The sequence below is a fragment of the Carassius auratus genome, chromosome 32 (genome assembly GCF_003368295.1).
Source record: "Carassius auratus strain Wakin chromosome 32, ASM336829v1, whole genome shotgun sequence".
NCBI lineage: Eukaryota > Metazoa > Chordata > Actinopteri > Cypriniformes > Cyprinidae > Carassius > Carassius auratus.
The window spans coordinates 26,179,770-26,207,757 of NC_039274.1; the positions used below are offsets into that span (position 1 = coordinate 26,179,770).

A 27,988-nucleotide genomic window follows, 5' to 3' on the forward strand; every position below is an offset into this window, starting at 1 on the left:
TAAGGTCACTTACAGATGGAGAAAGTCTCGTTCTTCCTCTCTCTTCAAAACTGTCAGACAGGAAGAGGGCTGGTGATTTGATGGCTGGCTCTATGAGACGCCACTTGTGTTCATCTGGCCACTGGAAAGGGAGAGTAGGCGGCAGTTACAAACGCTCCTCTTAACTCACTGACAGCCTCTGGCACTACTCTGAGTGAGAGAGGGCGAGCAAGAGAGAGACATTTTCTGAGCATAGAGGGGGAACTTGTTCAGCAGTGGACTTCTATCATGGTGAACTGACCAGCTTCTTCCTTCTGGAATACTCTACCAAACTTCTGCTAGACGAGACTCGCTACACATGGATCATTTCACTCCAAGAAGGCCAATAATGCTCAGCTTTGGTGAGTCTTTCATTCCTCTTCGGTGGAAACTTACATGCTACGTTTAGCCACACCTGACTCAGAGCTCAGAAACAGATGTTTAGACACAAACACACATAAGTTAAGCACCATATCAGGTTAAACGGCATCAACCAAACAAATGCAGATGTAATAGCTTTGCATGCAATCGCCGCACACGTATCCCAGAGCTTGTGCATGTTTCCTTTGATACTGTCCCTGAACTCCAGACGCTAATGTTTGTCATAATTAGATCGGATGGAGACAGATCCATCAACGTGGTCCCAGCTAAAACCATGCAGTCTGCCCAATGCATCAGTGGACGCATAATATGCGCTGATTCATACTGAGCATACATATAATTTATTACCATTATAAAAAAGTTGAAAGTTGTGTCTCAGAATAATTGAATGCGGGGTTTGCTGGGAAGGCTTTTAGTCATTGCATAATATGGAAATGGTTTGATTTTAAAAACCAAACACTCTGCTTGCTGGGATCTGACAAATGCTTTTCGATTAAAACAGGAATTGTTTATACGGTCATAAACAATGGCAGAGGTGTTTAAGAGAGAGGGGTAATAAACAAGGGGAAAGTGAAAACAAAACAATCTAGAGTTAAACTAGCTATTCAGTTAGTTTGCAAATATCAATAATTACCCTAGCAACCACCAAGGGCACCCTGGCAACCACTATTATGTTTCATGCATAATTCAGTTGTATTGTTTTTGATAAAGGCCGTCTGATCAACAGGGAGGACAGGAACTAACAAACAAATACATTTTCTTAAAGGTTTAATGGCTATTTGTTTATCTAAATGCTACTTCTGTCTAATCATCATTTCAGGTCATCATTTCCATGAAACAGTGTTATTTTTAGTCTTTTTTTCTTTCAAAAGTCTTTCAAACTTAAACTAAACAGTATGACGGCTCTGTGCCATTACATCAATGTTTAGGTCAACACATTTCAAACGGGAAACGATTTCATACTGGTGCCACTGAAATTACTGCAAATTATATTCTGCACAGTTGGAAAATAATGTTGCAAATGACAAAAAATAGAATGAACAAGCCTTTAAAACTTACCATTTTAGGTCAGTTTACTTTTTTTTTTTTTACTATAACATTAACTTACACACTACAAACATAGTTATTCTTGGAGGTACATAAAATGCATAGCTCAGATCACATTAATTTACAATATTGCAATGTGCAAAATTTTTTTTGCATTTTCTTTCACTTTTATTTTTATTTAAAGGATCATATTAAACAATTTACAATTTACTAGTTTTAAAATGTTTACAAAAATTCTTGTTTTCATTCCTCATCTGTTAGTTGCTTTGGATAAAAGTGTGTGCTAAATGAATAAAGTAAATGTAGACTATCAGCCAGAGAGCTGATCTCAGTGATTGCAAGAAGTGTTGGCAGATTTGCTACTTTTGCTCTGGCCTAAAGAAGGCAAGCACAAGGCTTTTTTTCCTCATGAATAACCATTCATCTCAGTGATACGTGCAGACAGCCATTAAGAAAAAACAGAATTAGCTTGTGCAAGACCCCACAAACACACAGGCTCTGTTTGAAGAATTAATTCTAAGTATATTTATGATTTAAAGCATTTCTCTCACTTCATTTGTCATCTTGAATGTATTTTGCCATACTGTTTTATTACAAGTAGTCAAAATAATTGATTCCAAAAATAACAAAAAGCGCAATAACAGAATACCAAACAACATGCACCATTCAAAAATATGTGATAGCTTGATGTGAGAAACAAAGTGAAACTCGAGGTTTCAATCGCTAAAAATCTCCTTGCTCTGTGAACTGAACGGTCACATTCACATCTCTTTTAATAGATAAATCCAAACTTTAAAATTACAGATTCCATGGTTAACACGCTTTTATGCTGCCTTCAGGTGTTAAATAGCGTGTAAATAGACTGTCTGGCGCGATGAATCATTTTATTCTTTCCGACAACAAAGCCCTTGAATGCGACAAGCTCATAACCATGACTTCATAATTGGGAAATGGGAATTTTCCAATAGCACATGCATGCAGCATTAGTGTCTTGACGTGCGTTTCTTGTTGACATGACAAAGAATGACTTGTGAATAATCATTCTGCCTACCTTTCTGAACATCTTTCACATCAGCAGCGCGTCTATGATTACTTTAAATGCCGTCTATGTAACTAAGCAGCTCGCTAGGTGTTGGAAAAGAGCCTCACTGTTCAGTGCAACAGGATCCAAGCTGCTAACGAGCCCAGACAAAGCTCTCTCGGTAGACTAATTACCCTGTCAAACTTCAGCAGCACCAGAACCTTAGAACACTTCGTGGACACTAGAGTCATTTGTCAGTATTTGAACTTGGGACTTTATGTGGCAACCAGTGCCAGAGAGAACAAAAGAGCTGCTGGGTAATGTAGTGTTTAAAGTGAAGTGAAGAAGAAGAAGTTATGTGTGTCCCATGGTTAAACTATGGTTAGTGTAGCAAGCAAGACCCCCACCACCCCAGGAGGCCAGAAGTGGGAGCTGCTCTCATAAAGTCTTGTTTGTCGAGGTTTGTCTCATTTGTCAGACAGGGGAAATGTTTTAATTCTCATATGAGCGGTCTGAATGATACTGAGTGTCATGTCTTTCCATATAAGTGATTGATTTAAAAGTGATGTGGATCCAATGTCAAATAAATGTTTGACAGATGATGGAGAGAATGTGTTATGACTATATATTGGCCTCAGAACATAGTTGAGGGATAGTTCACCCAAAGATATCAAACCTAACCCACACGAGAGCACCCCCCACCCCCACCTTTTACTGAAGGACTGAAGCCGAAACGAGTAAAACGAAACGATAAAGCGAGTGAATTTTATGAATCCTGCCATGATCAATAAACTACCATGATAAAGTAATTATGTCAGATATTATTTACCTGATCTGTCTGTATCTACCGCCCCTCACATTTAAAGCTTGAGTGTCATCTGTGCAGTACATAGGAGCAATATCAGGAAATAACTGCTGACTCCAATGCAGGTTTACTGACTGAGCGAACTTCATAATGCATGAATATCTGAGAGGTCATGAAATCTTCTCCTTTTGGTGCAGTAATGCTCACTATCACCACCAGGTGACTATGACTTCATTCTCACCAAAGTACATCACAGTTTAGACGCCAGCAGTCACAGTATATTCCCCCATGTCAGCATGAATATGAGCTCATCTCACATGACTGGTAATGTATGTGCAGCCACTCATTTATAATGCATGACGGATCCTGTCATGCCTGTAAGGAAAGAAAACAACAAAACCATGAATATTGTGCTCATAATGATTATTTCTGTTTGCATTTGAGAGATTTGTATGATTTGATTGCATTTTCTATTTAGAAAGATACAATTGATAATCTTACATTTAAATGAAGAGCCAAAATCAAAATGTCTTAAAGGGGCAGTTCAACCAAAAATAAAATTTCTGTCTTTATTTACCAACCCTCAAGTCAGATCCAAGTCCTAAGTGACGTATGGTGCTTTTTTGTTCTTATTGAAAACTCTGTCATTGAATAAAATGAAATATTTAAGTGAAGACTAAAATAGTATTTTCTTTTAAAATGCACTTCAGTAATCTTTATTTACAACTGTAAACAATGTCAGAATTGTTTCTATTTCTATTGTATTCCATTCTAATTTTATTTTTGCTATTTTTATTTTATTCTATTTACAGTCAACTATCCCTTCATGTCTGTGCAGTCCACTTCAGCTGTATATATTTCCCTGATTTTGAATGCACACAATAATAATAATAATTACCAAAAAAAAAAAAAAAAAAAAAAACTCACAGTCATTGGGCAATAACTTCTCTTTTCCCCCCGTCATGGATCAGCCACGAAGTGGTCTTTTATCTTCATCTGTAGCCTCTGTGATTTCTGAGAACACTTAGGGCACAGGAGGATGGAAGAATGGACTCCTAACTGAATTTTCTAATTTCTCTCTTCTGCAGAGCGGCCCGCTCCATTAGCAGTGATGCATCCTGGGAGAGAACCTCCCTCTGTGGCCATCCTGCCTCTGAGAAACTCCCACCACCAGCAGCAGCATCACAGGAGGAGAACCAAGAGGATGGAGAGGGGCAAACCGGGACTGCGCTCCAAGAAACTGGCCATCCTGTCACGGTCGCTCATCATCTGCAGCTCCAGCAACAATGAGGACGCGTCCAGTCCAGAAGAGAGGTACCGTGAGCCCTGGGACTCAGGGTTGGAGGAGAAACACCACTGGGACCCACTGGAAGGGCCAGTGGGAAGTTCGGAAAAGTACATTACGAGGAGCGTCAGTGTCCAAGCACCTCACGAGGGCCCCAAAAGAACTATGAGGAGGTCCTTCTCCATCAAGGTATGTGTTACTGATGAGATCACACCAGCAGAGTTTTCCTATTGGTTGCCTGGGATGACATCACAGAAGTGAGCTGCACAGATAGAATGAACTTATGTCAGATGTAGAAGGAGCTGTATTTAGGTTTCTATGACTCTTTTTTCAATTGTGAATAATTTGGGTTGCTATATACAGTTACATTTATGCATTTAGCAGACTTAAAAGGGAACAGTTTAGGCCTAATTCATGAATTAATTAAAAGTAGTGGAACCTCTTTACAGCTCAGGGCATTGCATTGGATTGCATAGAAGAAAACATATGTGTTTGCCAGTCACTGTAGTGTTTATATATTTGTAAGGCAAGTTTGTTTATTATGTAGTACATTGCAAACCAAAGAAATGGGCAAAAGGAAAGAAAACATAAATTATTAAATAGATGATGGCACAATAATACAAAATAAGTTATTGTATCACATTGCATTACATTACAAATGACCATGGACAAAAATTCAGTGCAGTAATCATACAATGTGTAATACGAGACGGAGACCTATACAACTTTTAGAAATTGTATCATGGTGATGATATCTGCTCATGCCAGAGTATTTCTCAAAAGTTTTCCATGCAGTGTTAAATCTGGCTTGCCTGCCTGGATCACAGGGATGTCTCCTGCGGAAATGAATCATTTTCACATGGCTGGTGTGTTGGGAGATTCTGTGGTCCTGCCCAGCTCATTACTCCTGCACAAAAGAGAGCTTGTTGTGATACAGAGGGTCACAGAACGCAGCACTTATACAGCTCACACAGGACATTCATGTGAAGTCTTATAACATACTGATAAAATACCACGTGACCTTTGCACAACACTGTCACAACATTTACTCTGTAATGGCACTGCTGGGACTTTATGAATAAGAGATAAGCTATGTTCTGAAAGGAATGATATAGCCAGATGATTGACATGTGGCATAACTTAATCTGGCCAAGATCAACCAATTTAGACAAGAACGGACACCAACACCAAAACAGTAACAACCCATGTTATAACTGAAATAAACCAAGTTCTATATTAGAAAAGATCGCCAATACAAGTTCAACCTAGAGCAATTTAGATGAACAGTGTAGCCAATAACAGACATATCTGTTGATTTCTTAAACGCAGTGGCCAATCAGAGGCAGTAATTACAATCCACTCACTGCTCAAAAAGGTTTTTTTATTTCCGTTCATTATAACTAGGCATGTAAAGATTCATTCAACTCATGGTGCGATACAATTCATCCTACTAATTTCACGATATGATATTGTCCCTTTTTTATTCTATTTTGCAAAATGAGATTCAAGACACATTCTAAATTAAAATATGTCATTTTATTAATGCTTGGACAAAATATTGAACATTTCTTTGTGAAACTTATATAACGTATGCCAAATTAAATAAATAAATATTACATTCCAATAATACAATCCAATTAAATCTCTTCATTTAAATAAACTAAGGCTTACCCTGTGCTCTTTCCATTCAATTAGAGGCAACCACTGGATTTTAATCATGATCCAATCAAAGATTCTGCATTCATGCTGCATGAGCAGTTTTTAATCTAAATTAGATTGCATTATTCTGAAATCTGAAGCAGAATGGTCTGACTTAAATTTTGTGAAATTATGCTACATGAAACATCTGCACAAAACAAAAACAGCAGATGGGTTGATTGGGAAGCAGATTCGCTCTCTGCCAGCAGGTGGCACTTATGGAACAGCAGCGATACAGCGTTTCCTTGGTTACCGCAGTAAACAAAGCATTATAAACACTGCTTTAATATGCATTATACAGAGTCAAGTAATATATATATATATATATATATATATATATATATATATATATATATATATATATATATATATATATATATATATATATATATATGTATATATATATATATATATATATATATATATATATATATATATATATATATATATATATATATATATATATATATATAATTTTATATAAGGTAAGGTATCCTTGGTACTAAGGTAAAATAACATCAAGATCGCAGCCAAATGATTTATTCATCAGACTGAAAATGAAAGGTCAAATCAACCATATTGCATTATGGGATACAGTGTTTCACAAATGATTGCGTGAATATTGCATGCATACACAACATTTGCATAATGTGCAGAGCAAACATACTGCATGCTGCAGAAATAGTATGAGTATGTTATTATGATATTTCCAGCAAAAGTGGGAGTGAATATTTTATAAGCACTTGGCAGTTTTGATCATGATGATTTTTGTTTCCTAAGCCCTGTATATATGAAGTTACCCCGGTAAAACGAGCCAGTGCCAATCTTTATTACTCATCTAGTTAATTTGGTGAAACATTGCAGCTCTTTATAGTAGGGCCTGTAAAGGGTCACAGATGTGGTTCATGGTCTAATAAAGCACAGCTGTTATGGTCATATTTACCTCAGCTGTCAAACCGTAGATATTTCTGGTTGTTAACAGCTCTTTTTATATGGAGGAATAGTAGTGCCTTGTCTGCCTGATCTGATGGCTCCTCTGAAACAGGAAAGCAGTTTCTGGAGAATGTGTGTCGCCACACGGGAAGAGGCTCTACAAGTGGGTGATAACAAACTTCAGTCCGGCAACAGTGGTGCTACTGTTGGACGAGATTTACACAGGTAATAATCAGCTCATTCCGACTGGTTTATATGTTTTCCAAACACAGGGTTCAACAATAAGGATCTTTCTGCTGGGTCATTTCACTGAAGCATTTTTATAGTTAATACACTGTAAAAACAGTTAATTGCAAAGATAATTGTAGTGCATTTTACAATAATTACTATTTCAGTGTTTATTTCATCTTTGATTTAAATTAAAAATAAATCCTACAGAAATGTTTACACTCTGGCTCTGATATTTTCTCACAAGACAAATATGCAAAAATAACTTATTATTATTAAAAGTTAAATATTATTTATAAAAATTGTATATTTAAAAGTGATAAAAAATAGTTCAATAATAAAATAAGAATAAGAATAAAAAGAACAAATGAAGTGTATTGAGGAACTCTAAATAAAATTATTTTCATTAAATAAAAAAAATTAAATACAAATTATTAAAACAGTACTTTTTATAAACAGTAATTCATTGAAATGAATTAAAATGTTTCCTATTAAATAATAATAATAATTGTGTGGTGGAACTCAAAATAAAGTTATTTACATGAAACAAACATAATTATAATATTGTTACAAATACATTTTAATTGAAAGTAATACAATTGTAATAAATAATAATAATAATAATAATAATAATAATAATAATAATAATAATAATAATCTTCTTCTTCTTCTTCCTATTATTAATAGTAGTAAAATATGAATAATAATGATTAAAAAAAACTCTTAAATGATTTAAATAAGACCCACACCATTCTTATTGTTGAACTCATGTCCTATTCACATGTTCCCATGAAAAATGCAAGTGTGTAAACATGCACCACACATACACACAGCTCTGCTGTAACAGCATAAACGTAAGTGCCTTAATGCACATATTCTGTTGTTTTCTGTCTCTAGGGACACGTATATCTACTTTGGAGACAGACTTGCCCCATTTAACGGACAGATTATAAACAATCCAACAAAACTGGAGGCAGATCCAGAGAAAAGGCCTGTGCTGAAGACTGAAGTAAGACTTTATCAGCTGTGTGTCTATTAAAAACATTCCTCTGATCTGATCTGAGGCCAGTTCTGTGGGTTGGGAATAGATGAACGTCTATTCTAAGCATTCTGAAAATGTCAGACGACCGGCCGAGAACCCAAATAACTCCTACACTCCTACAAACTCAGCTATGCCTCTGTAAGCAGGCGCACATTGCTTTACAAAATCAGAAGGTCTATTTCTCTGAGCAAACCATCTATTGTTCTTGTTTGAAAAGTCAAAATGACTGTGCTGTTTAGTTGAGATTGGTTTCAAGTAGCCATATTACAGAAATACTTAAACTAATCAGTGAACTGGAAAAAATTTATGAAATTGACTGCTTTGGAAAAAAGTATAGGGACTTTATAAATGGCTGAAACAGTTTTAATAACTGCTTGATTCTTTTCAGTAAAATTAACCATTTTGATATAATATCAAAATATACAAAATATACAAAAAATAGCCAAAACATTTGTTAACATATGTTTTAAAATATATGCAAATATATTTTCTAGTAATACATATTTTTGGCCACTTTTATGTATATTTATTAAAAGCATATATTTTGCCCTCTATACAGTATTTTAGTTTAAGAAAATATATATCTCACATTTAAAGAAATACTTAATCTGTTGTAAATAACACAATGCTCTCCAAAAATGTATTTATTTATTTATTATTTTTGTTTCTCTCTCTCTCGCACATGCAACACACACACACACACACACACACACACACACACACACACACACACACACACACACACACACATAAATATACTGTGAATATACTGTGGATCTTTGCTTGATTTATGTTTCATTTAGCCTAAATTAAGGCTACTGTAATTAGAAATGTATTTTGTATTTACTGATTATAAATGTATTTTCGTGCCCCTGAAATATATTTTGGTATATGAACGTTAAAACTAAATATATATATATATATTTTTAAATATACATTTAATTGAACTTCAATGTTTAAAACATAAATTTAAATACATTTTGGCCAGTTTTTTACTTACTGGCATCAGTCAAAAGAGCCCACCATAAATTTGCTAGATATGGCTTGGAACCTGTTTTAATGTAAAATGTTATTATTTAGCCTTTATCATATACCAGATGAAAATTGTATGTCACTTAAACAATTAAAAATGTACTTATTTTCCAAAGTGCAAATGGTGTGAGACAAGTTATGGTTTCATCAAATCACTGACCCAAAGTATAAAAAAAAAAAAAAACAATAGTGATGCTTACCTTAGCAAACATCACAGAACCATCTAAGCAGACTTGGTTGGACCTCTCTTCAAACAGATCTGAAATGCACAAGTCAAATGTGATTAAACAGACTTTAACCAACACAGAATCCATTCAAGACACTAAGCAGATCCCAGATGCAGCAGAAACTAATTTAATTCAGGACGGAAAAAGAGACACAGAATGGTACAGGGTTTTTGGCATTGTCCATTCAGACTTTGAGGAGAGTCATGGCATGTTTATCTGTTGTTTGCACTGCAGGGTTTCTCTCCATGTGAAAGCAGAGCTCTGTCCGCTAATGTCACTGAATCAGACCAGCTTGGCTACGCTTTTGGAGAAAAGGAGGCAATGGGAAACAACAATAACTTGAAGGTGCGGAGCAAACCCTGTTTTTCCCTTCAGCTGGAAAATCCTCAGGTTCAGTGATCTTTGTGAACTTTAGCTTAATAAGGGTCAGATGTTTCTCTGTTTTGAAATAGGGGTGGTTAGTATGAGTGAAATTGATGTGTTATAGATGCCAGTTTCTTATGTTTTCTTAAAAAAATATATATATTTTTAAATCTCTTATGCTCATTAATGATGCATTTATTAACTAAGGCACAGTAAAAAGAGTAATATTATAAAGTGTTATTACATTACAGTTATATACTGTTTCTCCTAGCATACTAATACCATGTGTGTGTTTGCAGATGCCAGTTATTAAGGTCTCAGACGATGACAGCAAGAACATCGACAACGAGGATCAGAGCTGCCAAGAGACGTCATGCAAAAGATCTCGCTCCAACTCCACCAGTGAGACAAACCTGCATGAACACAAGCCAACTCAAGACACCTTCAACTCAATGCAAGAGTCATAGCACTATCCCAGTGAATCTCTCAGTGTTGATTTTTAAACAGTAGTTTCATTTAATTGTGCTATTCCCAATGCATTGAAGAATAGCAGCCTCTTCATTACATAACGTCATAAACTCATCGCAGAGAAGATGTGAACACATGTTTTTTTGCTCGGACTCGGACTGTTTTTCAGATTGTCCAACATCGAGAGCACGTCTTATGTAACTTCACATATCCACATGGTTTCAGGTGTTCACCCGTACTGGATCGGAGACTTGGATACCATCATTATGAAGACACCAGAGCTGTTCCCGTGTCCTGCTCACGCTAGCGCAGGGTTTTACGGAAACAGGAAGTCTCTCTCTCAGCAGCTGGAAATCCCTCATAGCATTCCACAGGTGAGAGATGGAGCGACGCTCACAGAATCTGGACTCTTTTGGTTGCATTAAATGGATATATAAAGCCAAGTCAAGTCACCTTTATTTGAATAGCGCATTTAACAATACAGATTGTGTCAAAGCTGCTTTACAGTATAGACTAATAGGAAAAGAGTGTGTGAATTCAAAGAGGAAAGTGATATAAAAGCGATTTGGTTTCTTTCTCCTGCTGATCACAAAAGAAGATATTTTGAAGAATGTTGGCAACCAAACAGTTTATGGTAGCCATTGTCTTCCATATTTGTTTTTTAAGTTGAACTTATTTTAATGTTAGTTGCTCTTTTATAATAAAAAACAGGTCATATTAATATGATCATATTAATACAAAGTATTCTCTCATGTCTGCCGACATTATTTATTTAAACTAAGCTGCAAAAATTGGTCATTCAGAAATTGTCATGGTCTAAAACGATAACATATGGTCATGTGTTATTTATAGCTACTATTACAGTATTTATTAATATTCAAAATTAGCTTTTCCATATATATATGTTTAGGCTTTATTTACAGTAACAATACTTGTATGGTCAAAATTACACACACACACACACACACACACACACACACACACACTATATATATATATATATATTGCTTTAAGTATAAAATTAAAAGTATTTGCGTTTTATGTTATTATTATGTTTTATGTTATTTTTTTAATTTTTAAATGATTATAAGTGGTTAATTATAAAATCAAATGCTCAATTCTAAATTCTTTTTTCAATTGTGTCCGTTATACCAGATGTAAAAAAAAAAAATCTCAACATTTTTATTGCACAGTATAAATCAAGTGACACAAACAAGTTCACCGTGCTGATCACTATGTGTCTAGCACAGTCCCTCATCTTGCAGGCCGATTGTGAGTGTAAGGTTGTGGAGGACTTCACTGCGAAAAAGAATGAAAATGAGTTTAATTATACCAAAGTGCCTGGTTATACTGGATTGCGGAAGGTTAGTGAATAAGTAGTGGGTGTTTCCACTGAAATAAATTAGTAGTGCAGCTGTTTAGCTCAGGACTGAACAGTTCTAGATGAGAGAACAGCAGTGAGTGGTGAATGCCTGATCTTTCAGCTGTTGCATTTCATTTGATAAGGTCATCATCATACTAGTAATCAAATAAATGGCTGTTGCAGTAAGTGCTCAAAGCATCTCTCGTTCTCTAGAAGTGCTCTCTACAAAGTGCTTTCCCTCTCCACATCAGTAAAGTGTCTATTTTTAATGAATGTCATGGGAATGGCACATCTAACTCAAATACACCATGACTACTTCTGCTTTGTGTAGCAGAATTTCATGAAATGAAAACATCTCATATCATCCTTTTTGGCCCTGAATATAGGCCCTTGACCTGCTTACCACATTATTTGTGCTCTTTCTGGTCTCTGCAGGCTGTGGTTAGACCATCTCGCTCTCTAAGTGCAGCACACTTGGTCCCTTCCTGCAGTGGCGTACAGGCCTTCATCATCTCCAACATCGTCCTCATGAAGGGCCATGGAAAGGTATCCACACACATATATGCAGCAAAGAATATGTTGCATTGAATTTTTAATATATGAATGGTTGTTCCCGGTATTCCAGGGTCTGGGATTCAGTATAGTAGGAGGAAGAGACAGCATGTGTGGCCCAATGGGGATTTACGTGAAGACCATCTTTCCTGGAGGTGCAGCGGCTGCTGATGGAAGACTGCAGGAAGGTGGACTCATTAAATTAAATATCACAGTAATTTGTAATGCATGAGTATATCTATCCAGATCTATCCAGACACTTAGTTCAACATGAAGCTTTCCCCATCAACACTCACAGCAGCATTACCCAGAAAAGGATAAAAAAAAAACTATATTACAGTTTCTGATTTACAGGAGATGAGATACTGGAATTGAATGGTGAATCTCTGCACGGCATGACCCATGAAGATGCCTTACACAAGTTTAAAGTTAGTAACCTCACCTGGATGGCTTCATGTTTTAAAGTTGAACTACCAAAGAAACATATGTATATTGGTAGACTAATGGGATGTTTTAAGAGCTGATGGCTGATATAACTTAAAAATAAAAATTACACAGTAAATTGCCACACTAAAAACTCTAATTGGTTAACTGTAAGTGGAAAAAAAACATATTTAACCTCAAATAAATGTTTACATTTATGTGTATATTTATTTATTTTTTCCATTTAATATTTATATTTTATTTCAGCTTCATATATATATATATATATATATATATATATATATATATATATATATATATATATATATATATATATATATATATAATTTTTTTATATTCTATATAAATATATATATTTATTTATTTATTCTATATAAATAAATGTATATTCTATATACATACATATATATATCTATCTATCTATCTATCTATCTATCTATCTATATATTTTTTTAAATATATATTCTATATAATATTTATATAAAAAATTTTAATGTGCAAAAAATATGAAAAACAAAATTTACAAAACAGTTACAATACAGTGTAATTCTAAAAAAAACAATCATAGCTACCCATTTTTAACCTGAAACTTAGACAATATGTCGATCTATAATTAAACCATCAGGTTTTACAAGTAATAAACTGTGTTTGTCTTTCTGAAGCAAGTGAAGAAGGGTTTGTTAACGCTGGTGGTGAGGACCAGTCTGCGGATGGGTGCCGTGCCGGGCAGCCATGGCCAGGTGTCTCAGTTATGCCGATCCAGATCTCTGAGCTCCAGCACTGGTATCAGTCGAGTCAGTGCTGATCTGGGAGACTATGACTGCCTAAATAACCCCGCGAAAGCCCAGGACAGAATCATGATGGAGATCACGCTGCAGAAGGGTGAGCATCCAAATCTCAGTGATCAACGTTCTGTTCATCACATACACAGTAGTACAATGGCCGTGAAATATTTAGTCAATCAGCCTTCCAAACTGTGCAAGGCTATAAAAATGTATAAGATTCAAATTCAGTGCAATTCTCATGCAAAGCTACTGTGTGACAGAAGAAGAGTATTATACAATGCAAAGGTGGACTTGTTTTATGATATTGTAATGATGATTTATCATGCTTTTTGAAGCTTGAAGGCTTTAGTGCCTATATTTGCATAGTAGAAATGACTAGAATTGAGTTGCTTGTTTGGTGTTTCACCGTAGAAAGAAAATCATTCATATGAGTTGAGTACAGTAGGTTGCATCACTGGATATTACAGGGTCATTTGACATTTTTATTATAAAAAAAGGTCAAATGTTTCATGTCTAGGAATATTTAGAAAATCTTACCCCGCACTCTTTTACTGAAGCTCCGCTGCGCTGGAAGCTCGGCCATTTCGACGCTGACGAGTGCTGAAAATATGACTTTTTTGGTTAAATATTACATATTGGAGGGGACAGTTTGGCCATTTCTAATACTTGCTGGTTAAAGCCCTGCTAAAATCATATGTTATTGTAATGGATTATGATGCCTACAAACATCGGAGAAGAAAATGTAAAAATGTAATTCTAAACGAGTCTTTTCTGCGTTTTCCCAGAGTTTGGTGTAGGTTTAGGAATTGGCCTGTGCTGTGTACCTTCAGCTGGCAGCTGCCCGGGAATCTACATTCACACGCTGTCACCAGGATCAGTGGCCCACATGGATGGACGACTAAGGTATGACACATCAATAAAACAGACAAAGATCATATGAGATGCTAGTGTTGGCTTTGGTACAGTTTCTTAATTTAAATGGCCTTAGTCTACAGCAAGGATGGCCAACGTCGGCCCAGGAGAGATTCACAGTCCTGAAGAGTTTTGCTCCAACATTGATAAACACTCACCTGCCTCTAGCTTTCTAGATTTCTATGCACCCTTTCAAACTATTTTCTCCATTCAGAAAGTTTGACTAATCTTAATAATCTCGATTTAGCAAAGCATGCTGGGAATTACAGATCCACTGCCCAGTTAGTTAGGTCAACAAAAACGATATATATGTAGTCTCAACACAAAATTATTGAGTTAACTTAAAGTTTACAATATAAATGGATTGGACTTAATGAAATTAAGTTGTGGCAAACTGTTCAAGAGTGTTGGATAAGCTCTTTTCAACAATGTAAAGTGCTCTGGTTTTATCAAAGCAAAAACTAGTTAAATTGATGTTGTGAGGTTACTTCCAGGCAGGGAAGCTTCCACAATGTTTTACTTTAATATTAAGATGCTTTAAGCTGAAAAGGCCTATATAAACTGCACACTGTGTTATTCATGGCAACATTCTTTTATTTTCATGAGTTGGTTATTTAAAAGGAACCAAACTGCAGCGTTGTGAAATGTTGTAATAATGTGTGCAGTTGCTGGGGTGGTAGTAAGTTGTTTATGTGAATGTTTGTCAGATGTGGCGATGAGATCATGGAGATCAATGACACGGTGGTTTGCAACATGACGCTGAACGATGTGTACACGGTTCTGAGTCAGTGCAGCCCAGGACCGGTTCAGATCATCATCAGTCGACACCCCGACCCAAAAGTAGGTCTGCTTTCCTTTCAGACATGTAGAGATTCTCACAGGCCAGATTTACTAAGTCACACTAACAAAAGCTGTGCTAAAACAATTAACACTTCACTGTGGCTGTGATCAGTCAACTTTTGTCTTCATAGCTCTAAGTTGTCATAGAGTGCTAAAACATAAAATTGCATGTGTTTGAAGGTTTCTGAGCAGCAGCTGAAAGAGGCCATCGCTCAGGCGGTGGAGCACAGGAGACTGAGGAGAGACAGGAGTCAGTGGAGTATGGACGGATGTAACAGCAGTGAGTTATTGATCTTTAGTTTGCTCTGAAATCAACTTGTGACACTCATTTCCAAGGCCTGTTTCACACATCCTGCATCTGCAGTTTTTAAGTAATGTTGCAGCGTAATTGCAACTGTTACTGTAGATCTACTGTATGCAGCAAGTCAAGTGATTTCGGGGTCACTGCGTACTTCTTTTATTAATGCTACCAGAAGTGGATCAACATTTTCAGTAAATCTAATTAATATTATGAGGACCACAAAAAGTAATGCATCTTAGCATTAGGAGGTTGTGTTTGGATTTAGTTAGATTTACTGGAAAATAATGCTGCTTACATACATGTGCAAAACAGGCCAAGTTGAACACTGTTTTAGTTATAGTGTAAACATAGAAGTGGGAACTTGAGACTCATGACTTGGACTAAAAAATAGATGAAAATATTGCAAACAATAAAATTGCCCACCTGAGACATCATCATTTATAACAGGACTTGAAGGGATCCTACAGTCATGGAAAACTTGGAAATGGATGGAAATTATCTGATTTTTAGATTACCAGACCTCAAAGGAAATAAGTTATTAATAATAATAATTATTATTATTTTATATATGTATAAATATTTGCATATGTGTGTGTGTGTGTGTGTATATATATACATATACATATATATATATATATATATATATATATATATATATATATATACATATACATATATATATATACATATATATATAACACAAAAATATAATAATTAATCATATTAATCATAAAAATATATCTAAAATATTATAATACTCTGTTAGATATTGTATTTTGTAAGTGTTTGTGTAGAGTACAAATAAACTGTGCAGTCAAGATTTAAATATCAATTTGTTTGTATAATAATGATAATAATTTAAATCCAGTTAAAATGATTGGCACTAAATGGACACTTTAATAAATTATAATTATTATTTCAATTAATTTATTAATTATGAACTCATGGAAATCCATAGGTCAAAAAGTGCTGGAACCCTGGACATGAATTAAAGACTCAGATGTGTCATGTATGCTTAGTGTCTACAAAATTAACTTGTCCATGATTATTTCTACTGTGAAGGAAATCAGTAGTTGGTTTAGACGTGTCTTTATCTGATCTCAGGTCTGAAGAGATCCGATGGCTGTTCTCACAGCAGACAGAAGTGCATCCGCTGTCAGGACCGGAGCACGAGTCAGCAGACCTGTAGACGAGCACAGAAACCCATGATCCGATCGTGCAGTGAGGGAGGCTACAGCCAGCGCTGTATACCGGCCAGCCTCACCACTCAATCCTTCCTGGAGCCGGAGCACGTCTCCAGAGTCCAGAGCATGGACGTCTCTTTAACAACCAACAGTGAAACTTCACTTAATTACACACTGTCTCCAGCCTCATTCACCGATGACGACTATAACATCCCCAGTAAATGTCCAATGAATTTCACTGGACAACAAACATTAGATGTGCATGCAGGTGTGGTGAGGAGCTCTATGCAAGGAGCAACAAACCAGCCATGGAGGTACTGCAGACGACAGGAAGTCAGCAGTCAGGAAGTGCTGACTGATTCAAGCAGCTCTAGCCGAGGTTCACCAGTGAAAGAGGGAGATCTGCTGCTGTCGCAAAGCAACTGCCAGGTAGGGCAAGTCACATTTATGAAATGCAACATTTTTATATAAACAAAGAATATTTTGGCTCAGTTACAATGTTTATTTCTTTTTCTCTTCCTTGTGTAGTTTTGCAGAGCAATACATATGTCAGTAAGGTTATGCTCAGTAAATTAATTATATACAGGTTTAAATCTACACATTGCATTGCATATCATACTACTGAATTTTTGCTCTCTGTCGAAGAGACTATACAAGTAGGTCGTTTTCACTGTAAGACTGATGCATTGCCCATAAATGGTAGCCGAGTAATTCAAGACATGATTGGCTTAACTGCAACCCTTGCCTTATTGGCAATTTTTTTTTTTATGGGTAATGCATGAGAACATCTTGCACAATAAATGTCCAAGCTGTAATATTTATCAAAGAAAAAAAATGGCATTTCATTTTTTTTTCCTCATGTTGTTTGACTGGATTTTTTTAATTGATCTGACTGGAAAGCAAATAGAAAATTATATATAAACATAACAGTGTGTGTCCATTGTTGTGTTTTATATGAAGTCATTTCTGATAAAATGAGGAAATTGTTCAACAGGGTGACTGTCCTCATTAAGATCTGTGTAAAACAGAAATGTGTCAAAATTAACAATACGAAAGCTACAGTTTAAATACATTGGCATTATCTAGTTTTAAATATAGAAATATACAAAAATAAAAATAAATTTTCAGTAGTCAATGTCATTGTAGAAATGCATTATTTGATTCATTTGGTTTAATTTATTCTACAAACAAAAATGTACCATAACAGGGGGTCAATAAGATGAAACAAGAGGTATTTAGGTGCTCAGACTACAGCGAATATTTTCACACCATAATTTGTCACACCATAGGATCATATTGACATAAACTACCCAGTTATGAAAAACTTGAAAAATGGGTACTGATCTAAAACATGCACTTGTATATATATTCACAAATGTATTTTATTCATACTAATATATATTTACTTAAGAAATATATACATTTATGCCTAAATAGACATAAATTTTACAGTGCTTATCATTATTTAAAATCTTATATTGCCTCATCCATTTTTTTATTGTCTCTCCACATGCATCTAGTTTTTCTGCAGTCTATACAGGGCTTTGAGAAAGATCTCAAGGCTTCTGTTTAAAAATGTACGTAGAAATTAATGCTCCCTCTTTCTGTACATGTTCATATCACTGTTCACTGACAATTGTTTGAATTGTTTGAAACATTTATTTGCACAATAGTGCAGCTTTTTGTCATATGTGTGATTCAGGTATTAAAATGCTCGGGTGTTTGGCATGAGGCATGGCTATAGCGTGTGAATATGCCTGGGTTTCTGTACGCAACTGTGATGCATGACGAAATGATGCCGGATGCATTTCTACACCTTTTCGAATTCTTTGTAAGACTCAAACACAGCCAACGATTTTCTGTTTTTGTGACAGGAAGTGGTTGAATGCGCAGAAGTCGGAACTCAACCATCTGCCTGTATCTCTGAGCGTAACAGAGTCTCAACACAGAGAGGGGACAGACAGCACAGAGGTATGTTAACCTGAAATACACCTACTACTGATGTGTTAAATAACAAAAATAAAAACATGTCATGTATGTTGCATAACTTCGATTTAGATATTTATTTTATATTATTCTGAGTAAGTTCAAAACATGAATGCTGAGACTTTACATTTCGTAGTCCATCTGATGCCAGAAAGTTCCTGTATAGCAAGTTTTTTTAAAAAAGGTTTTTTATTTTTTCATTTAAACATTCATATTACAGTTGTTCTATATTTGAATGAAAATAAAACAATTGTGACAAATATTGGATGTGAGGCAGCATGCGAGTTAGTTCTCACTTTGCACTTCTCTATTCGAAAGCCCATTTAAAAGAAAATTAAAAGGACGTGAACACTGTTATGTTACAGGTCCAGAATCCACATATAAAGTGTGTAGTCCAAGTAAGCGGGTCGGCCTGATACGTCAGGCTCATTTGGAGGTCAGTACAGATCAGCCACTTGACCCCTGGGTAAAGCTGACCGACAGTCCAGAGAACCAGCCATACTGCTACAAAACCATGAGTGACCTTAATGGAGATAGTGAGGTTAACGGCACTGCCTCTGAAACCACTAACACCACCTCAGACTCCAAACCTGAGCAATCTCCCAATGTCAAAAAAGGCCCCCCGGTGGCTCCAAAGTCTGCATGGGCACGTCAGAGCATTAAGAACATTAAGTCTGGGAAACCGATAACAGAAGCTTTGAAGCATCCGGATTTCAGGAGTCAAGATACTGCCAGGACTTTTGGGATAAGTCTGAGGGCCGCTTCATCGGGAGCCAATTCGTCAATCAGGCAAAGGATCAACTCATTTGAGACTTTCTCTAGTCCAGATGGATCTGAAAGGCCAAGCAGGCGACTGGCCCCAACTGCATCACTTCCTCCAGTGGAGAAGACTGCTAAAACCTCATCTGCAGACTACAGCAGTGCAGGGAGAACTAAAGTTACCACATGCAACTTACACAATACTGATGACTGCCAGTCTACACCAACAATTTCAGCCACCACCCAACCTCCAAAAGAAGAAACGCAGCAACCAGCTTCCATCGGTTCAGATATCATTTCAGAGCCCCATCCTGCAGAGGAAGAAAAACAATCAGCTTCTCAGAATTCAGAGCCCTGTAAGCCGATAACTGCTGAGGAACCTGCTCTTGACTCTACAAAAGAGGTTCCACCTGCTACAGAGACTGAGCAAGAACCCTTAACTTCTCAAGACGATTTGTCCCTGTCAAGCCACGTCCCGAGGAGATCGAGCAGCTCAAAGGAGGGTCCTGCAGAAAAAAACGAAGGTGCAGGAACTCATGCAGCGAGCTTGAGGACCCGGAGTCTACCCCTCAGTCCCTCTTCGGAAGCCCCCAACTCAAGCGGCCTTGACGGGGAGAGCCTAGGGATCATCTTGTCCTTCAGCAACCAAGTGTCCAATGCTTTGATGCGGTCCATGCAATCCCTGCCACAGTCTCCTTGCATTCGGTTTGGGAACCCCTGGAGCGCCCCACTAGAATCCTCTATTGACGACCTACTAGAGGAAGACTCTCCTGGTGAAAACCCCCCACATTCAACACCACTAGAGAACAGCGAAAAGGGTTTCTCTGTAAGGTATGCAACTTATCCAAGCATATTATCACTGAAAACGTTGTAGGACAAATGCGCTTGGAAGATGAAAGCATTTGGGGTATAATTACACTCTGTGCAGTGTTGTGTTGGCTGAATGTAGGGGATAAGATCACTTGCAGGGACTGAAGCCAACAATGTCAACTTCTTTCATGTTGAGAACAGGCTGCATTATAAAGGCATTGCAGAGGTTTGAATCATTCTGGAATCTGTTTTAAATGAAACAAGAAGTGGAAATGCAGCTCTTTTGAATTAGTCACAAAGAACAGACCATTTCATGCTAATATCTTCTAAGTTCTCATACTAGTTTGTATCACCATTAGAAAAAAAAAAAACTATTTCCTGTCATGCATATTCGAGCTAAAGTTATCTACAGATAAATGTGGTGATATGTTAGTCAACTGGCCACAATATGTGCAAGTGGAACATAAAATTAGCTTGTAGTTCGAAAAAGTCTAAGGCTGGCCACACAACTGAAGATTTTAAGCTCGATTTGGGCAGGGGGAAGGGGGGTGGCCCGGTTCGAGGCTTGACACAATTTCATGGCTAGGCGCAGTATGCACATTCTGAGAATTATAATGTTAAACTTTGGTTGAAACTGTCTTTAAGTCTGTGCTGTCAACCAGTTTTAAAAACGGTATAGTGTGTCCCAATCCCAAGTTGTCCAATCCTGCTCCTGGAGGCCTGCTGTCCTGCAGAGATTCGCTTCATCCTTAAATAAACACACCTGACAAAGCTAATCAAGGTATTTAGATCCTTTACTAGAAACTTTCATGCAGGTGTGTAGGAACAAATTTGAGTTGCATTCTGCAGGACATCAGATATCCAGGGGCAGGATTGGACACCCCTGCTCTAGAAACCAACCTTGCCTTGGCAGTGTCCCAAAAGGTAGTCGAGGGGGCTGCGGAGGCAGTGGTTCCTGGAGCCATACCCCACTCACCATCTACGTTTTGCATGTCTCCTTAATGAATTCTGTAACACCCGATTCAGATCACCAGCTCATTAGTCGAGACTCCAAGACCTGAAATGGGTGTGTCAGACAAAGGAGATGTTCAAAAAGTGCAATATTGAAGGGGCAGGAACGTGGTTGGGAACCAATGGTCAGGGCAGGGACACCTTCCTAGAGAGCTACAACCCTGCTCCAAGACACATTTTCAAATAATTCTGAACACCTTGGTTAGCTGGTTCAGGTGTGTTTGATTAAGACTGGAGCTGAACTCTGCATGATGCTCATCCTCCAGGAGCAGTGGTACTGTAGCACTTTCAATCAAGCTAACTTATTATATTTGGTCTCCAGCTTGGCAAAATTGAGAGAGCGTACCATCGAGAGAGGGGAGGAGTGCGAGAATGAAGAATGTAAACCTGAACGACCGCTCACTTCAGCCTCTGATGTCTGTGCCCAGTCCATGATCTCAGCCCTTCCACCACAGGAGATACAGCAGATGATCCAGGAAGTCAAGGATCTGGATGAAGAAACCCTAAGGGTGGGTTATGCTCTGGTTTGATACAACAAAGTACATGCTGTTAGCTATTATCTAGCATTGATTACTTCCATATCCTGCTCTGCAAACCTGAATATGTATGAGAGGTGTGACAGAGGAATCATTGGTTCTTTATAACAAAACAGCAAAAATGAAGTCCTCTTAAAGGTCAGTGAGCTTTTTTTTTGTGTGCTGCTACATTTTGAAGCTCTTTTGCTAACTGAGTTGAAAATATATAATAAAACATGCATCTCTTGGTCAAGAATGGGACTTCCTGGCACAGCAGTGTTGTAATCTCCTTCTTGGGTGCATTTTGCTGCACTGTTTTGCATTTATGACCATTTCCTTGACCAATCAACTCTTCAGTTAAACAAAGCTGTCTATATTGCTTCAGGTTAATTAGGCAATATACATTGTTAACAGGTCTTTAGACATAAGGTGCTTTATGCTGTAGAAGCAAAATGCAGAAAAAGAGGAAGTGTCAATAGTGGTTAGCTATATTTGGTTAGCTATATTTGTGTAGTTAGCAGGGTTGCATTATGGATTTAGTGAATCAAAGAATCGTTTTTGATTTTTCGGTTGCACTTTATTTTACAATACGTGTACTAACATGTACTTATAGTGAACTTACAGTGTATTTATCTAAGAAAGTTCTGGTAACACAACGTAACTACATGGGGTAGGGTTAGGTTTGGGGGTAGGTTCAGGGTTAGGACCTAGTTATTACATAGTTATTGTAATTACTATAATAAGTACATAGTATGTACACGAGGAACAGGACTGTAAAATAAAATGCTACAGATTTTTCTATAGTTTTTTTATATGGTACTGTGGTGAGACAATTGATTTTTCTATGCAGTCTCTCAGTCATTTCAGATGGAGTTTAGCAAGTCACGTCACAGGATAGTTTTAACTCTAACAACTAGACTAAGGCTTTCAAGATCTTAATATAATATATATTTTTTGTTGTTGTTGTATTTATAAATAAATAAACTAAATAAAAGTTTTTTTAATGATCAAATCACTTTGGAAGTTCTTATAAATAATATAGAGTATGATAAAAAATTAAATAAAAATAAAAACAGTTTACGTCGAATTTGTTTGAATAAGCAATATTATAAAACCATATGCAAATATAAATACCAGATTACCTGCTACTTCTGCTGGGATTCTGGAGTGGAGACTTTACTATCCCATAAGGCCATGTGTGACTTGGATTTGATACATAACATACTCAGTGAAACAATTTCTTCCTAAAATCACAATTTGGGATGCATTTCTGGCCTTTTTGGCTGAGGTCCCAGGACAAATTCAATAAGTGTGCCTTAAAATCAGGCTTTGCACTTGAGGACACTTTGGTTACAAAGTTATATTTACATTCAAATGAATTATGTTTAGACAAGTGTCATCTTTTAAGACAGTGCCAGATGCTCATGTGATTTTGACATAATAATTATTAATGAGATGCTTATGTGCTATTTAACACCAGGGAAGGCAGTTTCTCTATATTTCTCTCAAACTGCATGATGTAATAGAGTGGGAACAGGATTCAGCCCGCCAAATCCTTGAGGCAGCTGTTCTTTACAAAGCATGTTCCAGAATAACTGCTATGCTAAATGCAGTTCTGCAAAAGTGTTTTTGAACCACAGAATAAGGCTGATTTGGATTTCTTAATGTCCACTAGCAACTGGAAGACATCCACGTTGTGATTCTCCATAAAGAAGAAGGAGCTGGCTTGGGTTTCAGCATTGCTGGCGGTATTGATCTGGAGAACAAAGCAACTACAGTGAGTGACGTCTCTTTATCTCCATAAACCCCACACCACAGCTCATCTACTTCACCTGTCAACAGGAGACACAGCCTCTTTCATTTTGTCATCATTTGCACACAAGTAGATCGGTATTACTTTCTTGCTTCCCTGAAACACAAATTAAGATTTTGGGTAGAATATCCAAGCTTTAAAACCTCTGGAAATCTCATTCATGTGTGCACTCAATTAAGAAAGATTTGATGTCACTGACAAAAATCGATCCCTATGCTTTCACATTTATTTTTGCACATGAAATGTGAAATCTTTACCAGAAGGGATAATTTTGGTCTGTTTCTTAGCCAAAATCGTATGTCACAGTACACTACTTCTGAGGACATTTTTTTTGAGCTTGACAGTGAATATCATCATGCACTTTTTTTGTATGAAAAAAAAAAAAAAATTGACATCGTGTTTTCTTACAATCTTGTACAAGGAAAAAAATTCACTTTTTTTAAATAATACTTTTATTCAGCAAGAATGCATTAAAAATACATTAATGTTACAAAAGATTGAAATGAACAGCACAACAGTTTTCAACATTGATAATAATAAGAGTTTTTTTGTAATGAGTAATGGTGCTGAAAATTCAGCTTTGCATCTCAAGAATAAATTACATTTTAAAATCTATTCAAATGGAATACAGTTATTTTAAATAGTAATTAAATATAGTATTTTTGACCAAATAAATGCAGCCTTGGTGAGCATAAAGGCTTCTTTCCAATAATCATACTGACCCTAAACTTTTAGAATAATTTAGGATACAGTTACAAATGCGCAGTGGTTCCACTGTATCTGTAAATGCAAAATGTATACAGTTAATGCTAACAAAACAATATTTCATTTTATTTACTGTATATGTACCCAAACGTCTTCCTTCAGGTTCACAGGGTGTTCCCCAGTGGTCTGGCTGCTCAGGAGGGGACCATTGAAAAAGGAGATGAGGTGCTGTCCATTAACGGCCAAACACTAAAAAACATCACACACAACGATGCCACGGCAATTCTCAGGCAGGCCCGCAACATGAAGCAAGCGGTGATAGTGGTGTCCAAGAACAAAGATGCAGAAGGGAAGGAAGGCACTAACATTGAGTCCAGCTGCAGCAGCGGGGCAGAGAGCAGTGTCACAGGTGAGCCAGCATCACTGACGTCAGCACAGAGATGGCTTTAATGTTTAATGGCAACGTTTGATAGGGCACAAAAACAATACAGGAATGTTACAAGAGCTACATGTTGTGTAATAAAAAAAACTGTATGACTAGAGTCAAATAAAAAAACTGGACTAGTTTTCACTGAGGATTCATGTTTCACAAACGTACTAATTCTATCCATATCCAACACATTAGTTGTTCGTACACAACTTTGATAGAAAATGCAGAGAAAATGTACAGTTGTAGATAACTTTGATGGAATTTTATTTTTACACAATAATTTATAATGAAAGCCAAATGTCTAGTGCTGCCATTATGGATTTAGTCTTTTACTATTTTCTTTGGGTTTTATGATGTATCTGGATGCAGCATTTTAAGAATTGTTACTCAAATGTCCTTTAGAAAATGAATCTTATCCAAACAGTGCACAAATATAAATATGCAAAATATGCGTACATTCATTCTGTACGGTTTTTGATTCCACAAATGACTCTTAGGGGACGATGGAGGTGAAGTTGTAACAATCGAGCTGGAGAAGAACGCAGGTGGAGTTGGATTTAGTCTTGAGGGAGGAAAAGGCTCCATTAATGGAGACAGACCACTAACCGTCAACAGAATATTTACAGGTGAGACTATGACTGAACCTTACAGGAAAAACTCCCCCCAAAATTTAAACTTGCTTAATGTACTCACCCTCAGGCCATCCAAGGCGTAGATGAGCTTGTGTCTTCATCAGAACAGATTTGGAAAAATGTAGCATTCTATCACTCGTACACTGTTGGATCCTCTGCAGTGAATGGGTGCCGTCAGAATGAGGGTCCAAACAGCTGATAAATACATCACAATAATTCACAAGTAACCCATGCCACAACAGTCCTACAGTTAAAATCCTGTGAAGCAAAATGTTTTTATCAGCTGTTTTGACTCTCATTCTGACGGCACCCATTCACTGCAGATGATCCATTGTTGAGCAAGTGATGCAATGCTAAATTTGTGTTTAGGTTACTGCACTGTAAAAATGTTTTCTTCTAAGAAGGAACTATATAATACACTTGACAAGGAAATACTATTTCAGTCTTTCTGCTTGAAAATGTCATGTTTATTTCAAGGTTGCTTGTTTCTTTGGAAAAAAGGTGAAACATTTTCAGATTGTAAAATTCTGGACAAAAAGTGTTTTTCAAAATCTAATTATTTTCAGTTAGCTGAAAGCAAAATCAAAATAATCAAAATATTTGATAAACCAACAAACATGGTGTTGGGAGTGTGAAGAACTGAATTGGTGGTTTTCCCATTCTGCAAACATCTTTTTGTGAAGTTATGTGGGATCAGATTTCATGTGGGTCTACAAATCAGTTTGTAACATGAATCATATAAGTTTATACTGTATTTTCTCTGGCAGGGAGTGATGCTGAGCAAAAGGGGCTGACGTCTGGTGATGAGGTACTGCAGATACAGGACTCGTCTCTGCAGGGTCTCACGCGCTTTGAGGCATGGACACTCATCAAAGGCCTTGATGATGGGCCATTTACACTCTTCATTAAGAGAAAAAAATGTGAACAGAGCTAAACTCCACTCAGAAGCACCCAGAAGAAAATACTGGACTTATTCCAAATTTGAATCAACTTTAAATTATTATATTAACTTAATTTAAGGCCTAGAGGACAGCGTCCACTTGCTAAAAATAATAGACATTACAAGATATTGCAAAATTTCTTAAAAGCTGGGTTCCCATATGATTTGACCAAACGTTTTTCAACCAATCCAGTTTTATTTAACTTTTCTTACAGAGATTACAAAAAAATTAAAAAAAAAAATTAAAAAAAAAAAAAAAATTCTATCCAATTAAGAGTTTTTGAGTTGAGCAAGAAAAATGTTTTCACTAAACATTAACATGGTTTTCCCCACCACTTTCCTGAGTTTTGCAAGCCTGGGAATCCCATTCCTTGATATTTCCAGGTTTTCCATGACTGTTGTAACCCTTCTGGGATCAGTTGCCTTGATTGCTCTATTTTGCCATTAATGCATTTTGACAGTATGACTTTCATCTCTCATGTGCATCACCGTATGATGTAGTACTACATAATCAGGAAAGCTTGTTTTTCTGAGCAGAGTTTTATAGCGCATCACTGAGCTGGTATTCTACTGTTTTACTGTCACAATCAGGGATTCATAAAAAAATTTAAATAACAAAAAAAGTCAAGTCTGCCTGTTTTTATGCAATGATTTGCACAAGCCTGTAAATAATGTCAGATATATTTCTACACTATTTCACCAAAGCAGAATGTAACGATCATGTCGCAATTAATTTGTGGCACAAAGTTTTCAAGAGATTAGAAATAGAATATTTCCCCTGTTTTTTTTTTGTTTTTGTTTTTTTGCCAAACGATCCCCCTAACAATATAGTTCTCTAGTTTTTCAAAGGCTTAAAAATAATAAATATTTTAATTTGTTATTTAGAAGAAAAAAAAAATCTATTATCAACAGAATCCAATTTTGACAGTTAAGAACAAGTACTGTGCCTCTAATATTCTGGTCGTTTTCCCCCTTACAAACAGCCTTAATATACTGAAATTGTGTCAGCACAAATGTTTTACATGTGATTTCTTAAGGCTTGTAATGTCCAAATAAAGTATGACACAAATTATAAATATGGTCATTTTTAATATCTGAAAACAGAATCTAAAAAGAGAATCATACAATGGGTTTTTCAAAGTGCAGTTTCTTCCGTTTTTGCTTCTTTTGGGTATTAACAAACAGTGCACAGATGTCCCACAGTCAAAGGCAGGTGGACATACAATAAACTGCATTGAGCAAAAACAGATAAAAAAAAAAAAAACAATAAAAAAACATATTTGAAGTCAACATGAAATGAGAAATGACCTGATTTCAATACATATTTCCAGGTCCATCACTGCATGATTTGAAAAAGGATGTATTATGAAAACATACTGACTTACTCCACCTCTTACAGTATATGACTTTTCTTTTTGTCTCCGGTTACAAATCCCTCATACTGTTTGAATTCTCCCA

General features: G+C 36.4%; 1 protein-coding gene across 2 annotated transcripts; it reads left to right on the forward strand.

Moving 5' to 3' along the window:
• Positions 1-366: 366 nt before the first annotated feature.
• LOC113051946 (pro-interleukin-16) lies at positions 367-27,957 on the forward strand. Of its 2 annotated transcripts, none has more exons than XM_026216141.1 (23): positions 367-380; positions 4,361-4,746; positions 7,301-7,413; positions 8,314-8,425; positions 9,952-10,107; positions 10,380-10,482; positions 10,774-10,922; positions 12,347-12,457; positions 12,537-12,651; positions 12,818-12,891; positions 13,570-13,789; positions 14,478-14,595; positions 15,312-15,444; positions 15,625-15,724; positions 16,850-17,358; positions 18,450-18,506; positions 18,804-18,900; positions 19,281-20,505; positions 21,818-22,004; positions 23,686-23,787; positions 24,691-24,937; positions 25,456-25,584; positions 26,358-27,957. In XM_026216141.1, exons 1-23 carry the CDS (start codon positions 368-370, stop codon positions 26,522-26,524), a joined length of 4,623 nt encoding a protein of 1,540 aa, XP_026071926.1. In that variant the 5' UTR covers position 367; the 3' UTR covers positions 26,525-27,957. The 2 variants fall into 2 exon arrangements, with proteins under 2 accessions (XP_026071926.1, XP_026071927.1); XM_026216142.1 differs by having other exon boundaries at positions 9,952-10,062; positions 26,358-27,956.
• The last annotated feature ends 31 nt before the right edge of the window (positions 27,958-27,988 follow it).